The sequence below is a fragment of the Zasmidium cellare genome (genome assembly GCF_010093935.1).
Source record: "Zasmidium cellare ATCC 36951 unplaced genomic scaffold M409scaffold_16, whole genome shotgun sequence".
Lineage (NCBI taxonomy): Eukaryota > Fungi > Ascomycota > Dothideomycetes > Mycosphaerellales > Mycosphaerellaceae > Zasmidium > Zasmidium cellare.
The window spans coordinates 137,996-153,852 of record NW_022986960.1 but is presented as its reverse complement, the minus strand read 5'-3'; the positions used below and the strand labels follow the sequence as shown (position 1 = coordinate 153,852).

Genomic DNA, 15,857 nt, shown 5'->3' with positions numbered 1-15,857 from the left:
AATCCACATTATACCAGAGGCTGATTGGAGAGCTAGGCGAGCTGAGCTGCAAGCTTAGGATTGTTAAACATCGTTCGCCTTCCCGATATTCAACTACCGGCAAGTCACATGACTAGGTTTTGTTCATAGGAGTCTGGCTGTCATAGACCTACCGACAAACAGTCTCATGGTCTTGCAGTCTTCTGGGACTAAGAGTACCGAATCTACGAGAGGACAAGACTACAGGATTGTGTTAGTCAGGTTTGCTGCAGCCTGATTATGTAACCGCCTGGACGACGAATAGCCCGACGGTATGCGACGTTTACCACTCTCCTGCAAGCTGCACCTGTGACCTCTGCACTGCCGCCGTCAGGCGTTGCCGGAATGCCGCCAACAGTGTCCGCCCACAGTGATCTGGACGGCGGACCAATCTCAAAAGCACATCTTTCGTTGCTGCGAAATGCCTGGCTCTTCAGAGGTCTGAAACGACCAGATTGCGTCGTTGCTGCGTGTATCCAATGGCGGCCAACACCACCATGTACGACCCTCTGGAGACTGTCAATCCTGCTGATCTCATCATCCCCAGGAGTGAAGACATGGCTGTGTCGACAAGTAATGTCTCTTCACTCCAGAACAGCCAAACCTTTGTGCAGAATCGTGATGAACCGAACATGGCACCTTTGTGGACGCAGACTGAATGGAATGGATTCGTGCAGCAGTCTGCTCAGCAGCAATTGGATGCCTATCCTACGTGGGAGGCCACTGCCACGAATCCTTATGGCGTCTATGGGACGAGTCCACCGACTCCTGGGTCTTTCAATATGCAATCCCTAGCTCGACGACTGGGGTCTTACGATATGACCAATAGCCAGGAAGGCAGCTTCGACCAGTTCAGCATCTCTCGGGACGCTTCCTTCGAGTCAGTTGAACAATGCTATGGGGGCTCTTCGACACCAGGACCGAGCAGTCGACGAAAGGCGAAACGAAGACGGGGCAGGCTACTGGCTGATATGACTTACAGCGGCCACAGTACCGTCTTTGAAGACAGCGATAGTCATCATTCCTGGACCGCCGCCGACAATACCGAGGACTGGGTATCCTACCTCCGCGAACGACTGACGGACTTTCGACGTTGTCGCGAGAGGGTCGCACTCATCACTTCACCCTTGCAGACACGTCAAAGAAGGAAGGTCCACTCGATGGCGAATCTTTGGGGCTTGAGCCACCTGAGCATTGGAAGTGGAAGGGAGAAGAGGGTGCTGCTTTGCAAATGCGAATTGACAAAAGCTCCCTCGTACTTGCCGTTTGGACTGAGCAAGCGATGGAACCCGACGAAGAACAACTGGTCGCCTGGCCTGGTAGATCCTAGAATCGTTCTGTTCGATCTGCTCTCGCCGCGGTTGAGCGCTACCAAGGTTCGGCAGTGTCTGAAGGAGGCCGGGCTGCCTCTGCCGACGAAGATCGCTATTGATCGGTTCAATCCGATGAAGACTGGCGTTGTCCAACCCGTCGCCACAGGCTATGCGATGTTCGATAACGCAGACGACGCAGCACTGGTTCTGCTCGCACTGGACGGCACGAAGCCCAACTGGAACAGTTCTGACGCCGAGATCGAATGCGATTATGTCCACTTTCCCCCTGGATTCGAGCTAAACAACGCGACCCTCGAAGCCTTCGATGCTCTACCCGATCTCGTACGCAGGGAGAATCTGAAGTTTCGCGAAGGAAGGATGTTCTCTAGCATCCGGTCGAGGGACGAGAACAACGCCCTGTACTCTTCGACTGAATCAGAAGCCGACGACTACAGCATCACTTCACCCGGCCTGTCCATCCCCACCAGAAGATACGGCTCCCGCAAGACCTCCAACGAATCCTCCTATTCCCGCGACCCAGGCTACGTCTCCGGCGGCTCCACTCGCAGCCTCGTGGCCTCCGACTACAGCTCGCAAACCAGCATCACCAAGAAACGCAAACGCGTGCCCAAAATCTCCGGCGGCTTCGCGTGTTCCTTTGTCGGCTGCGACCGGGTCTTTGACCGCGATGGCGATCGAAGGAAACACGAGAAGAACCATACGGCGGAACGGCCACATGTTTGCGAGAAATGCGGGAAGGGGTTTCTGTTTCCGAAGGATTTGAGGAGGCATATGATTGTCCATTCGATTACGGAGTTGCCTTCGGGGGGCGATGAGGAGCAGAGGTCGGAGCAGGAGACTGCGTCGACTGTTAAGGAGAAAGGAAGGGAGAGGGAGAGGCCGCAGGGTGAGTTGATGTAATATTGCCTGATTGATGATCTGCTGATAAGGGTTGCAGCTTCTCCGACAGCTTCAATCGCTGAAGATCGATTGAAACGCATCTATGGCAAAGCGGGACCACCAGATCGAAGGATCAGTAGAATCTCATCATTCGGATAACAGAAGAAATATCGTTGGATAATGTCCACATCTCAACTCGTCAAATCATAACTTGTACAGCCGTACAGTGGTATCTAAAGACATACTATCTCTTCCACGCATCATCTCCATCCTCAAGCTCTAAACGTGTGCGAGCACCTTGTCGGCAGCAGTGACGGTGACGCTGGGAGCCTGGTCCTCGACGAAAATGTGCTGCACCACGCCGTTGTCCACGACGGCGGCGTAGCGCTGCGAGCGGTGGTTGCCCAGAAGGCCCGAGGCGTCGAAGTCGAGGCCGGCGGCTTTGGAGAACTGCAAAATACCATCTCATCAGCAAACCAATTTCTCGCGGTTTTAACGGAGGAGAGGATTGTTGAACTTACAGCACCGTTGTCATCAGCCAAGAAATGCACAATCGAGTGGTTCGCGCCCAGCTTCTCCTTCCACGCCTGCGTGGTGAAGGCGTCGTTGACGGCGACGATGTAGATGCCCTTGACGCCCTTGGCGGCGAACTGGTCCGCGTGCTCGACGTAGCCGGGGACTTGCGAGGAGCATGGGGGTGTGAAAGCTCCGGGGACGCCGACGATGATGTCTGTTGTTGTGAGTGTGTTAGTACCCCGCGGTGTGGTATGGTGGGGTTAGTCTGGGGAGAGGAGGGTAGTGTTGGTGAGGACGTACTCTTGCCGGAGAGAGTTGCGAGATCGACGGTGCCCTTCTCGGGATTGTCTTCTTTCAGGGCGCCGCTGGTGGGCAACTTGTCGCCCTTGGAGAGCGTCTTGCCTGCCTTGCCTTTGAGCTTGTCGACGAGTCCGCTGGAGATGGTGGGGTTAGCCTGGAGGTTGCAGAAGAGGGTGGATGTTGCTGGCCTACGACATGTTTGCGGGGGATGTATTATCTGATTTGGTTTGAGTCTCTGATTGAACGCGCAGTCTCGATTCTTGTACAACGTGATGTTCAAGAACAAGTCAAGTATTTGAGGACAGGTAGTCTTTCTTCAACTGTCCCTGACCCAAGAGCTATCGATAGCTCTCGCCAATGATGTAGCTACAGTGGGCCTAGACCGTATGACGTTGTGTGATCACGACTTGCCAATGGAGTGTTGCGATCTCGGGTGAATGGGATGTTGCAATTGCTGGGTATTTGAAATAGGTGATTTGCCGTGCAGCACGTTGGACTCGCTAGGTTGAATTTCAAATTCTTTATTCGACTTTGATGGATCGCTGAACATCACATGAGCTCCGTTTGCCAGGATTCTTGCCGTCCATGTAATGGACTCGGACCTGGTCATGTCTCGTCGACAGATTTGTAGAAGAAGACGCCCAGTCCGTATGGGATATTGGAAGGCCCCGAGAGATGCACAATCATGCAAATCCGTTGAGGGCCATCCATCGGAGACGACTAGGCCCTCATCGAGAGATATTTCCAGCTTGGTAAGAAGTCCGCATCTTCGAGATAAGGCAAGGATGTAAGCGAATGCATGCACCAAGATGGATTGCGATAATTTGGAATGAGGCCTTGAACCCACAGTATCAGGCATCCATCAGCCCATGTTGTCAACTCCCCGAGACATACCTTTAAGAAAGTGTCGGCCCGTCGAAGGTGTAGGATTAGTCGCCTATGAAAAGACATCGTGCAGAGAGCGTGAGAATGTGGATTGTGATCACACACTCTATTTATATCTGCTGTTGTTGGGTCTCGGCATAGGCAGGTCGTCTATGGCGACCTCGATCTCCGTCATCTTTGGGCAAGCACCTGAAGCAAAGAGTAGGAGGGTTAGCATACGTCTTGAAGTGATTGGCATGCCCTCCGGGGATTCCTCTTCTGAGACTGCCAGTATGGCTATCGAGAGCATAAACTGCGTTCAATCGGCAGAGCCTCCACCCTTCGGTCTCACTCACATGTCGGTGTTCCCCAAACGAACCGTCCCACAATCTTATGTCTTATCAACAATATTCCCATACCTCCTGCATGCGAGTATCGATACTTCAGGCCCGGTATGCGGTAAGCTTTTACGCCTAGTAATGTCGAGATTGGCTGATACAAAAGTATGCGCAATAAGAATATGCGCTGACACTTCATGCCTAGCGAGAGAAGTTAGCAGAATTCACACAGCAGCATCTACTCAATTGGATAGCCAGAGCATCCACACTGAGCAATTCTCCGAGAAAGAACCTTGGAACCCTCAAATCTTCCTGCTGACATACATTTCATTCCTACAATGGCACCTGCCTTTCCATGGTGAAGGGTGTTTCCATGGTATTCAAGGGTACCGATGGGTGTTGCTGCTACTCCATATGCTCCTCCGAGCGACGTATTGGACAAGTCGATCAAATCGGCAATTCGATCTACGATAGGACCGTTGTGGGGTCCTTCGATGTTGTCGTAGAATTGGCAAAGCTGCTCCCGAAGTTGACTGCGTCGGCCATCCTGGGCGAGGCGCATCTGGATAGCGTCTCTGTTTTGTCCGTACAGACGTACCCCATGTGTATCCACGTAGGCGTCGACGTCCAGACCAGAAGCATCCAGGGCCATCCTGATAGAAGCACCTAGGGTATGGCCGACCCAATGGAAGCGCCTGGCGTACCAGAACACTCCAACCTCCTCGGCCGACACCACGACTTGTCGTGGGCCGGTGCCTGGCTTGATCGTTGTGCATTCATGCGGTTTGTCTTCGGCGTCCAGGCCCCAAGTGTTGTGATCGACATAGCCCCTGCCCAGATGGAATCCTGTCTTAGCATGAGCAGGAACCATGAAGAGAGGGCTAAGGTCGCCTGAAAGGATCGCACGCATTGCCATCCCATGCATTACGTCTTTTGGATTGCGCTCAATCGCCGTCCCGAGCTGGTATCCAGTCTTGAGCATACCCTCAAAGGCATAGAAAAAGTCTTTCGGCACGGTCACTCTTCTCCATGAAAGATCTCCATGAACATGGCCAAAATTTGGTCGCCTGCCTGCCAATGCACCGGAGCGAATCGAGTCGATTGTGCCCAAGGTCCATGGCACCTGAAGAGAAGGGCAGAGCGGTCAGCATGTATCTCACAATGACGTGTCAAGACCCGTTCCCGTTGACTGAAGCAGAGACGGTCTCCATAGAGAAGGGTCTATCTGCCCTTCAATTTGACGCACCAAACCTTTGTTGGCCCAGACAATCTCTTCCAGCTCCCGACCGCTGCCATGGGCCCTCGACTCGTCTCGCCAACGGTCTTTGAGCTCCTCAATCAGCGCACGACCAAATCCATCCGGCGCGACGGGCCTGAATCCTTTGGCTAAGACCATCATGTTGGCGCTCTCCGTGTGCTCCATTGTCGTCCACATTCGACTGTACCATTCCGCATCGCAGATTTGACCGATGCCCCGGCAACGCTCCTCTTTGGATGCACCCGAGCGCATGGCGTCGAAAGCAGAGGGATCGACATCATTGAGATAGACCACGGTCATCTTCGCCCGCTTGATAAGCTCAGAGATCTTGAGGATGATTGCCGTCTTCACCTTGTTTGACCACTGCGGCACAGAAATGTAGTCGTGCCATATTTCGAACGGCTTCTCTCCAGCAGGCAACCCATCTTCCAAAGCAACAGCAATCTGTGCAGGAAGACTCCGCACAAGGGTTTCGACTTCGACTGTGGACACATCACTCTGCTTGCGCTTGTGTTGGAGCTTGGCAATTGGTCGCCCCCAGACGTGGGAGATGGCCACGAATGGCGTGGTCTTGTAAAGACACTCCAGATGTCGGTGGAAGATCTGTATGGTGCGCTGCACTTGGGGTGCTTCTACCTCTTTTGCACATGGAAGAGCGGGTGATTTGCCCCTGATCTTATCAACAAGGCTGAACGTGCGTGCAAACGCCTTGTCAATATCAATCGCCTCGCGACACTCGCAGCAGACTGTTCCGCGAAGTTCCTGTCTACCCCAAAGTGATCGCAAGAATGTCCAGGACTCTGCTTCGGACTTGTCTCCGCGGAGGGGGAACCGCATAGTCAAGTGGACGTGTCTGATCGTTCCCAAAGGCGAGGGGTCCTGTTCTGGGCTTTCGATGGCCTTATGAGTTCTTATCCAGCTTTGACTGAACAAATACAATAGGCCTTATCATGTTCGCCAAAGACAAATTTCATACTATCCAGCGTGAACAGACGCAGAAGAATGTCCATCTTTCAAGAACATGACTGTCAGTATATCCATTGCTGAAAGGAGCCTTGTGGGGGCTCCTTCAGTCTGCTTCGTCATGCCTTGTTTCTTTCGAGAGACTAAACAGCGCAGCTCGCCGGTGAAGAGAGTGTCAGTGACAATGTGCCACGCCTGCGAACAGCGCAAGAGAGAGAACATTCGGAAAGGTGTCCATGGGGAAGGTTTGAAAGCAGAAGAAGGGCAAGGGGATGGTGAAATTAGCCTGGCGGGTAATGCGGATGTCGGCTGTTGCCGGAGTGGCCCGAGCGCCCAATCCTTCCATACACGTGTCTACCTCAGTGCCCTAATATCCGGCCATGTCTCCTGTTACTGCAACATGTTGTCAAGACGATGTACCACGTCGCCTCTCGCCGCGAAAATGTGCCGCTGCGTCGGCCACTCAGTGTGCAGGCAGTCGAACTAATCAGGGCCAAGCTTGAAGGGCAACTTGAAGAGTTGAAGGCGGTGGCAGATTTGGCGAACATTGACGAGAAAAAGAAGCAGTTCAGATTCGAATTGTAGATACTGGTTCAGATCACCTACTAGCAAGTATGCACATCGCTCAAAATCACCATGCTGATAAACCTTGCTTTGTCTTCCATCACCAGGCATCTTGGCCTACGTCCCCAACTTTGTCGACCATGTTTTGCGAGGCACAAGCTATAATCTCCCCAGAACAACTATTCAACGGTCACTATCCATGGCTCATTCTCGGCATCAAGTACCCTCTCTTAGACGCCAATAAGCTTCCCAAGACATCAAGGCTGTGTAGTACGATAAGTAGGTCCTGCACAGCCCCGGTGTTACATCAACGCTACGAAGAATTTCGTTGGTGTGAACGATCCCCCGATCACTCAACCATCTAGCAGCCATGCATCTCGACCATGCTATCCCATGGAACGCAGCAGCAAACAACTTCGCCATTGTGCGAGACAACACACGATACACCCCTCGCGAAACAAATGTCTTCGCACGCGAATCAATCGACGCGGAAAGCCTGCGTCATTTCTGCAGAGTCCTGGCCGACAAGATTCACGAGTTTGGCGTCACAGAGTCCAATAAGATAACACCACTTTCTGAGCAGCAGAGTGACCAGCTTTTCTCGTCAAAAGTCTGCGAGCTTCCAGAATTACTCTTCAACCTGGCACCGCACAGTACCAACTCGCTACGACACAACCCACTCGATACACCTCACCAAAGCTTGCAGTACTGGATTGATCGAGCAAAGACTCATGATTCCTCTGGATACACAACGGCGGACGCTGATCTCGCAGACGCCGTGAAGGCCTTGATAACTGTTTCTGCAGTATCTCCCACAGGTAGAGGCACAACAAGCAACAAACTCGGGCAAGAAGCTTTCGCCGCTGTGTTACGTCTAGCGAAACATCCGGAAGTGCCCTTGCAAGACCTTAACTCTCTACACTGGGGCCACTCTGTTGGCGTGCAGAAAGTGCAGGAAGTGACGTTGCAGATTTATCTGATGATCAACCTCCTCGAAGCGATCCGAGCCAGGTCAGGAACAGACGTTCAAGTTCATATGTGTGAGTTGCAGAGCTTCAGAAATTGGGCGTCGAACGCCTTGGCGGATTTCGATTTTCCTGCTCAGAACCTGATCCATTGGCATTTTTGGCAGATACTTGGGATAACGACGGAGCGTCTTGCAGAGTGGAAAGATCTTGACAAGCTCGAGGTGATTGACCCATTAGCAGAGGAGTCTGTCGAGACTCAATTTACTCTTAGAGAGTATCTGAAGGCGTGTTTTGGCATCTTGTATAGATATGATGTTTTGCAATGTCTGTGGGTTGGAGAAGAGCAGTCAAGGGACATCTGGACCAGTGAGATCGAATACTTCTTCAAGGGATGGAGGGCAGATATTTCGAGTAAGTAGAAAGAAACTCTTATATAAAGCTATCCATTGTGTCTTTTTAGATACCTACCTGGATGGTGGAGCCTGGAGGCAGTACTCTTTTATAGCGAAGAAGACGTTCGGCTAAACGTTGATCCGATAGATGAATGATTGGCTTGATGCCTGAGGCATCAAAAGTTCCCCGAATCCTCGGAATCCAGATTATCAAAGTGATCGACACCTCGTTTAGTCTATGTCCATTTTTCGTCCGATAGCATCATGAAGACCACTAAACACCATGATCAACTCTTGCCACAAGGACAGATTGTTGTTCCGGTTCGACGGCGATTTTGCGGACGTTGTGTAACGAGTTCGTGATTGCAGCGGAGTTCGATCTTAAGCTAGCTCAGAGGGATTGGGCTACTGATTCATCGTTGAGTCAGCGTGGCTTGGAGGGCGTTCTTGGACATGCATATCTGTTGTGACAGCTTGGCATCACTGTGTAGTGGTTGGGTGGCCTGACCTTGCTCTCTTCGCGAAAGCGCAGAATGGTCCAGTTCGCGCGCTACGGCACAACACCATCGATAGAGCTGCTTTTGGCTCCAACACCCGAGCGGCACAACAGTTTCGCTTGCTCGACGATCTCGACGAAGGCGTCATTCTTGCGATACTGATCTCGCCTCTTGCACACTTCAGGCAAGCCTAAGATGCCAAGCAGTCGGAAGGACAAGTAGACCTGCAGTAGCTCCAAAGCGTCTGCTTTGCAAGCATCCTTCGGATTGCAAATGGATCTAGCCGCATACGTCAAGTTAGCGAATCCGAGAGCCTATTCTGCTGCCGAGTTGTAGGTGTTTGGTACACTTGATGGGTTGCAGAGATGGTAGACCATGAATAAGCCATGGCGAGAGCCAAAAGATAAATAGAGGCGGGCAGACCTCGAGATTTGTTCTTGCTCAACAACAGCAATCGATCAATTCAATCACATGAAGTCTGCAAAGTCTGTCCTCAGTCAGCTCTTGCATCCAAACAAACATCATACATCGAGACCAAGCAGTACCATGAAGGGAGTCGTCTTCGAGAAGCAGGGCGCTGAGCCCAAGGTTGGGAACATCGATGTCCCAAAGCCAGGACCAGATCAGATCTTGGCCAAGTCCATCTATGCGGCGATGAATCCAGTGTGAGTATTGAACTGTCGTATTCGTCGGCTTGAGGCAACGCTGACTTTGTCGTAGTGATACAATGATCCCAATGATGGGTCTCCTCGTCCAATCCTGGCCAGTCGGTCTTGGCTGCGATGCTGCAGGCATCGTCGTCGACGCGGGTAAAAATGCCGCGAAGAAGCACGGCTTCAAGGCTGGAGACCACGTCTTTGGCTGCACTCGTCCAGGAGACATCCGATATGCCACTGGCAACGAATACTTCTTGATGGATGCGTTTGCTACGATGCGCAAGCCTTCGAACATCACATTTGCTCAGGCTTCGACGTCCGGTTCCGCTCTTCAGACTTCTGCTCTGGGTCTGTTTGAGGGGTTGAAACTGGCGGTCCCAGACCCCAAGGCTGCACCTGCCGACCGCAATGAGTGGGTTCTGATCCTCGGCGGCTCTGGCAGTGTCGGGAGCGCTGGGCTGCAACTCGCTCGAGCAGCTGGGTACAACGTCATCGCCTCCTCCTCGCCTAGAAATTTCGACAAGGTCAAGGGCCTCGGTGCGAACGCAGTCTTCAATTACGGAGACTCAATCGAAGACCAGCTCAAGGCTGTCCAAGAAGCAACAGGCGGCAACATCGGCCTCATCTACGATGCCACATCCTCCGACGACCCAAAGATCGCCAGAGAAGTCTTCAAGAACTCATCGGCAAGTACAAAGCTCTTCGCCACGACCAATGACTGGAGTGGTGTCCCTGATTTTGAGGGTGGAAAGACGTATGAGATCCATCTGGGTCGCCTGGGTCAAGATACCGAGGATGCGAAGCCGATCAACGAGGCGGCCATCAAGTACAACCCGATCATCCAGGATCTGCTTGCTAGTGGCAGGGTCAAGACTCAGGACTATGAGGAGATCGGAACTGGTGGCTTCGAGGACGCCATCAAGGCTTGGAAGCACAAGGGCGATGGTCGTAAGGTGATTGTGAAGATTCAGGATGAGTAGAGCTTGAGATGATTTGGTTTGAAAGTCTTTGTCTTTGGTCTGTCGGTAGCATAGCGAGAATAGCGATCGTTTCCACCTGTATTTTGTCAGTCCCTCTTCTAATGATGTGCAACATTCCGAGCAGCCTCATTGCGCTCAGGCTGCATATTCAATGCAGCTGTCCGCGTCGGAATTGTGCCTGCTTTGTTTGCTGGTCTTTCCGCCAAGCACTAATCGCTGTCACTACAACAGCATCGAAACGGGGGTTTCCAACTTCGACCTGTCACTATTCCTTGCGATACTGATACCAATGGAACGAAGGTTCAGGGGCACTTGACGCCGTCACCTTCTTCGGTACATATATGCGTCCGCAGATTGTATCATCTATTCTCGACATCTCTACTATTTGTTACTTCATCATTTCTATCCACAGCTCTTTCCTATAGGCCATGCCAAAGCCTTCCCAAGCGTATTTCATCTCTTTCTCGTCGGAGCATTTTCCGGTATGTCAAAGAACTGGTCGTGTGCTGAGGGTATCAGGAGGGGCGACGTTGCGATGATCTGACTTTGATCACGACGACACCTCTGCATTTCCGTGCCGTAACGTCTTGCCGTGTAGCAAAAAGATGGAGTTGATTGCAAGAGTGGGCTGACCAAGGAATTCGGAGGGCGTATAGCTTCGGAAGGCCTCGGATGTGAGGATTAAGGTATTGATACAACAATGTCTGGGCCTCCACCAATCACGGGCATGATATGACTCCAGCCGGGGCTTCTGTCCAACATGTATTGGGCGCTTGGTCTAGGGGTATGATTTGTATGTGAATGTGGCTTGTAAATCGCTCCTGGCCAACGACTAATTGAAATATCAGTCGCTTCGCATCAAATCAGGTGATTTGTGAAAGGTCGTGGTGGGTTTAATCCTCTTGCAAATGGTTGAGATATTAGTTACTAATGTCTCGAAAGGGTTCAATTCCCACAGCGTCCATCTTTTTGAAGAGGATAAGGGTCGAGGCGTTTGCACGCTCAACTTTTGCCATTCTCGGAGCTCTTAAACGGTTCCTTGAATGGTTGCTGGGTAGATGCAACGGCTTTGTTTTTTTGGGGTGGTTCCAATTCAGAGGCATGCCATTTTCTTCTCGGCGCTGAGTGACTTGCTAGGGGGCCTTTGGACATGGTAGAAGGGGCCAGGAATGTCGTAAATTTTAAGTGCCGTCTTGTAGCAACTGACTATTGATCAGGCGTGCATCAGAAGGAGATCGAAATTTTTGGGGGTAACTCCGCTGGCTGAGCTCCACGACCAAGCGTTCTTACACGGCCCAGCACACCTGCACTCCCATCGAGTTCAAGCCAGAAGTAATAAGAAAAGCTTGGAATCCATTCGGTCGACCCGGAGCATACATCAGAGCAATTTTAATTGGGTTCTTCGACGAGGCGTTGCCTCACAAAGGGCTTTCCAAGGGCGTCGCGGGAGTATTCTGGCCTCTCAGCGATAGGAGAAATTTCCAACAAGCCGTAGGAATGGTATCTTGAGAGATCCGGGGTATAGCGAGGGAGTCGAAAAACATATTGTGTAGGGTTGGCGTGGTGGTCACAAGAAGTCAAGAGGTGAGGTCAAAAATCGCTCCTTCCTAAACGGAGAAATTTCAAAAACAAGCACCATTTCGACAACGACATCAAACATGGAGTCGGCAAACACTCCAGCGCTTCTCCTTCTCGACTTACCCGCGTCCGCTCTGGGCGGTATCGACCTCCTGTCTTTCACCGTCACGCCTCGCTTTCGCGGCGTCAAGGACTTACCATCCGGCTTTCACTTCGCCTTCGCAGGCACCAGCACCGCATTTTCAGAGCGACATGGCCTATGGTTTCGGATACCTAGCAAGAGCGCATCCGATGGCAATCCACTCTTTATCGCGAGGTGGAATGCTGCGACGGAGACGCTTGAGGCAGAGACGGATGAGGCAGAGCGATTGAGGTGGCGAGCGAATTTGGGAAGCATCTGGAGGGAGGGGTTGACGCCATACCGACAAACGACGTCGAAGAGCAAAGCATCTGAGGCGGATAAGGATGAAAATGAGGAAGAAGAAGTCCACGACTGGCCGAGTCTGACTTCCGCCATCAGCGAGGCGCTGCTGTCCACGATTACGGTAGGAGATTCGAATCACTGGCACCTCACATCTGCGAGTTCTGCCAGGCGAGATCTGGAAGACATTCCAGGTCTGGATGAGCAAGACAAGGAGGAACTTCAAGCCGACAAGGAACTGCGCCTACTACCCATCGACCTCAAGCAAACATGGAGAGAGGGCGCCACTGGACGAGAGCGCACCGATGCAGCCCAGGATCGCTCGTGGGCCCTCGAGCACCTGGCTCGGGAACACTGTGATGATCAAGACGTCGAAGAGCTGATTGGAGAGCTGCAATTCTGCTTTCTCATGATCCTCACCATCAACAACTTCTCCTGTCTCGAACAGTGGAAGCGGATTCTGACGCTCATCTTCACGTGCAAAGCCGCTGTCTCGGAACAGTCTGACTTCTTCATCAAAGCTATTGCTGCTCTGAGACTACAGCTTCAGCATTGCAAGGATGCAGAGGGTGGTCTGATCGATCTTGCAGATGAGGGAGGATCACTTCTCAAGAGCCTGCTTGTGCGATTTCGAAAGGGCTTGGAGGGAATGACTGGCACTGGCATAGCTGATGTTGTCGATGAGCTGGATGACTTGGAAGACTACCTTCGACAAGAGCACGGCTGGCAATTCGGCGGCACTTTCACTCGCTCAGGGGTACTTGAGCTGGAAGACGGAGAGCAGGTACAGATGGAGAGCACGGCATACGACGAAGATGACGAGACGGGGGAATTCGCACCGCAGATTGTGGAGCTGACGCCGGAGCAGGCGAGGCAGTTGGGCATCACGCCTGAGGAGGCGAAGGACCTTGCGATAGGACTGAGCAGGGCAAGGTTGACGGATGGGGATCGGGTGGCGGATGTTGTCCAGGAGGAGGGCAGTAGTGATGACGAGGAGGAAGAGGAAGTACACAGGCATGAGGATGAGAGTGATGATGAAGAAATGCAAGATCTGGATGAGATGGACTCTCGGTTCTAGCGCAGGGCAAGGACCTCAGGTTACACAGAGACATACATCTACCTCGCCATCCTCCATATCACCTGCAAACCACCACACGACTAGTCGAATCCCATTGTCGTTTGCTCTTTGTGTGTTTCAGGACATGAAACACCCTCTAGCGTTGTAGACATGACCAGAGTCAGTATATGTTGACACTGGTCTTGCCCAAAGACAAGTCTCACTCACTATCATCAACCTCCCCTACGTCTTCGACTTCAAACTGCTCTCCTTCTTCTGCTCAACACCAATCCCAGTCACAAGCTCTGCTGAAGTTCAAGCTGGTCTCGGAACTCTTGAGTAGCACTCCCTAGTCTGCAGCCTCGCCAACACCCAGTCGACGCTCACTTGCGAACGATCTTGCACGTTCGAGCTGGTCTCGCAACCCCTTCGCAGCACCAGAGGCCCAGTTTCAAGTTATACCGTCGAGCTGGTCTCGACACCCTTTCGCACCTTCCATCACAACCCCCAACTGCAAACCCGTCACCGCAGCAACCAGCACCCTCAAAATGCAGATTGAGCCCACCTGCGACGCTTTCACCATCATCGACCAACAATCACCCGAACACCCTTACCCAGCACCAAACATGACCGCCGACCCTCCAGCTCAAGCATCCCAGCCCCAGCTTCCAGGCCTCGCCATCCCAGGAACTCATCACCCCCCGCGCATGCATCCTCCTCATTCAACATCTTTATCTCGACCAGCCCCACGCGGACGCCGCGATATCATTTCGTGGTCTGCAGATCTTCCTTGCGGCGAGCGGTGGATGCTGCCGTACAGCAGGAGCGCGAAATGGAAGTGTAGGTTTGGCAGAGCGGTTAGGTGGGTTGAGCGGAAAATTGTGAGGGATGTACCGCCATTGTAGGGTGCTACTTGGGAGACTTGTAGAATTTGGAGACAGGTGGAGGACGAGTGAGGGCAGAGCAGGGTGAGAGAAACTGTGATGTGTGAGTTGTTTGTCTTTGTTTGCGAGAGTGGCTGCCAGGTCAAATTTGAGATTTGCTGGCTGTTTGGATAGGGCGGGCGGTTCGAAGTGAGTACAGCTGAATGCAATGGTCTTCGCAAGTGTGAGAGTGTTCTCGGTGTCGACGATTCAAAATTCTGAATTGATCATAGCTTGGTATCTGACTTATTATGTCGGTATTCGTAGTGCCAGTCACTCCTGGCGAGGTCCGATCGCACTTGATAGTTCTCCTCGGCGTCTTCCACGATTTGCATATCCAGATCCACCACGGCCATGCCCTCTGCGGCACTGCCGAGTCTGGTCAAAGCTCCCGCATACGGTACGCACACTTGTGATAGACCTGCGTAGCCTTTGCCTGGTGGACCACCCGCGTTTGCGAAGACGATGGCTGGGAATCTGTCAGCATCGAAGTAGCATGATAGAGTTCATACATACCGCAAGTGTTCTCAAAAGCTCTTGCTGTTAGCATGCTGTCCAAGAACAGCCCTTCAGATACAGGGTTAATCGCAAGGCCGGCCTTCGAGCAATCCGTCAACGTCCAGAAAGTCGGTATGATAATGATCTTGGCGCCCTGGGAGATCATCTCCCTGAAAGCCTCGGGAAATGCGAGATCCCAGCAGATGAGCATACCAACCTTTCCCAGCGGAGTGTCGAACACAGGATGAGGATCATCAGAGCTGGAAGTGAGGTGTAATCGCTCAATGTCTCCCCAGAGGTTCTTCTTTACGTACTTGCCAGCAATCTCACCCCGATCCGTGATGAAGTAAGCAACATTGAGCAATCTTTCGTCCTTCGTGCCTGCATCGTGGAGCTCGACCAGAGTACCAGGGACAATGTTGATGCTGCACTCGTTCGCAAGGGCCAGATACTTGTCCAGATAAGTCTTCCAATGTGCGCAAGCATCCTTGAATCCGGGATCGTGAGGGTACCAGTTGAGAAGGTGGTATTCGGGCAGGACTGCAAGTTCGGCACCTTGCTTCGCTGCTGCTCGGACGAAGTCTGCGGCGACGTTGAAATTTCGTTCCATGGCCATGGGCTTGTGATGAGTTTAGTCAATGTAGTACTGCTATGATTGCTTGTGATTTAGGACAACCTTTGGCCACATTTGAATGACGGCTACTCGATATACCGGAGCCATGATGATCTCGTTTTTACAGTATGGTATCCCTTTCTATTCTCTGAGATGGACTCGCCGTAAGTGGTCTTGTGTGGGATTGGGACTGTGAGAGCGCGGTTGTTTTGAGTTATTCGAGTATTACCAGGTTTTTGC

The 15,857-nt window shown here is 52.2% G+C and overlaps 7 protein-coding genes across 7 annotated transcripts; 4 read left to right on the top strand and 3 right to left on the bottom strand.

The window, feature by feature from the left end:
• Nucleotides 1-515: 515 nt before the first annotated feature.
• On the top strand, nucleotides 516-2,390 carry M409DRAFT_22492 (uncharacterized protein; the record flags this gene model as incomplete). Its single annotated transcript, XM_033806356.1, has 2 exons — nucleotides 516-2,238; nucleotides 2,290-2,390. The coding sequence occupies 2 exons, from the start codon at nucleotides 516-518 to the stop codon at nucleotides 2,388-2,390; spliced, it is 1,824 nt and encodes a 607-aa protein (XP_033667945.1).
• Nucleotides 2,391-2,510: 120 nt separating this feature from the next.
• M409DRAFT_66141 (uncharacterized protein) lies at nucleotides 2,511-3,244 on the bottom strand (the record flags this gene model as incomplete). The annotated part of the gene is made up of 4 exons (XM_033816808.1): nucleotides 2,511-2,681; nucleotides 2,753-2,961; nucleotides 3,048-3,181; nucleotides 3,240-3,244. The coding sequence occupies 4 exons, from the start codon at nucleotides 3,242-3,244 to the stop codon at nucleotides 2,511-2,513; spliced, it is 519 nt and encodes a 172-aa protein (XP_033667944.1).
• A 794-nt stretch (nucleotides 3,245-4,038) lies between these two features.
• Nucleotides 4,039-6,344, bottom strand: M409DRAFT_54268 (uncharacterized protein; the record flags this gene model as incomplete). Its single annotated transcript, XM_033812657.1, has 4 exons — nucleotides 4,039-4,121; nucleotides 4,268-4,450; nucleotides 4,574-5,372; nucleotides 5,496-6,344. The coding sequence occupies 4 exons, from the start codon at nucleotides 6,342-6,344 to the stop codon at nucleotides 4,039-4,041; spliced, it is 1,914 nt and encodes a 637-aa protein (XP_033667943.1).
• Nucleotides 6,345-7,404: 1,060 nt separating this feature from the next.
• M409DRAFT_54267 (uncharacterized protein) lies at nucleotides 7,405-8,421 on the top strand (the record flags this gene model as incomplete). Its single annotated transcript, XM_033812656.1, has 1 exon — nucleotides 7,405-8,421. The coding sequence occupies one exon, from the start codon at nucleotides 7,405-7,407 to the stop codon at nucleotides 8,419-8,421; it is 1,017 nt and encodes a 338-aa protein (XP_033667942.1).
• Nucleotides 8,422-9,437: 1,016 nt separating this feature from the next.
• Nucleotides 9,438-10,527, top strand: M409DRAFT_54266 (uncharacterized protein; the record flags this gene model as incomplete). The annotated part of the gene is made up of 2 exons (XM_033812655.1): nucleotides 9,438-9,556; nucleotides 9,612-10,527. The coding sequence occupies 2 exons, from the start codon at nucleotides 9,438-9,440 to the stop codon at nucleotides 10,525-10,527; spliced, it is 1,035 nt and encodes a 344-aa protein (XP_033667941.1).
• Nucleotides 10,528-12,185: 1,658 nt separating this feature from the next.
• Nucleotides 12,186-13,604, top strand: M409DRAFT_66140 (uncharacterized protein; the record flags this gene model as incomplete). Its single annotated transcript, XM_033816807.1, has 1 exon — nucleotides 12,186-13,604. The coding sequence occupies one exon, from the start codon at nucleotides 12,186-12,188 to the stop codon at nucleotides 13,602-13,604; it is 1,419 nt and encodes a 472-aa protein (XP_033667940.1).
• A 1,129-nt stretch (nucleotides 13,605-14,733) lies between these two features.
• Nucleotides 14,734-15,725, bottom strand: M409DRAFT_66139 (uncharacterized protein; the record flags this gene model as incomplete). The annotated part of the gene is made up of 3 exons (XM_033816806.1): nucleotides 14,734-14,975; nucleotides 15,023-15,623; nucleotides 15,681-15,725. The coding sequence occupies 3 exons, from the start codon at nucleotides 15,723-15,725 to the stop codon at nucleotides 14,734-14,736; spliced, it is 888 nt and encodes a 295-aa protein (XP_033667939.1).
• Nucleotides 15,726-15,857: the final 132 nt, after the last annotated feature.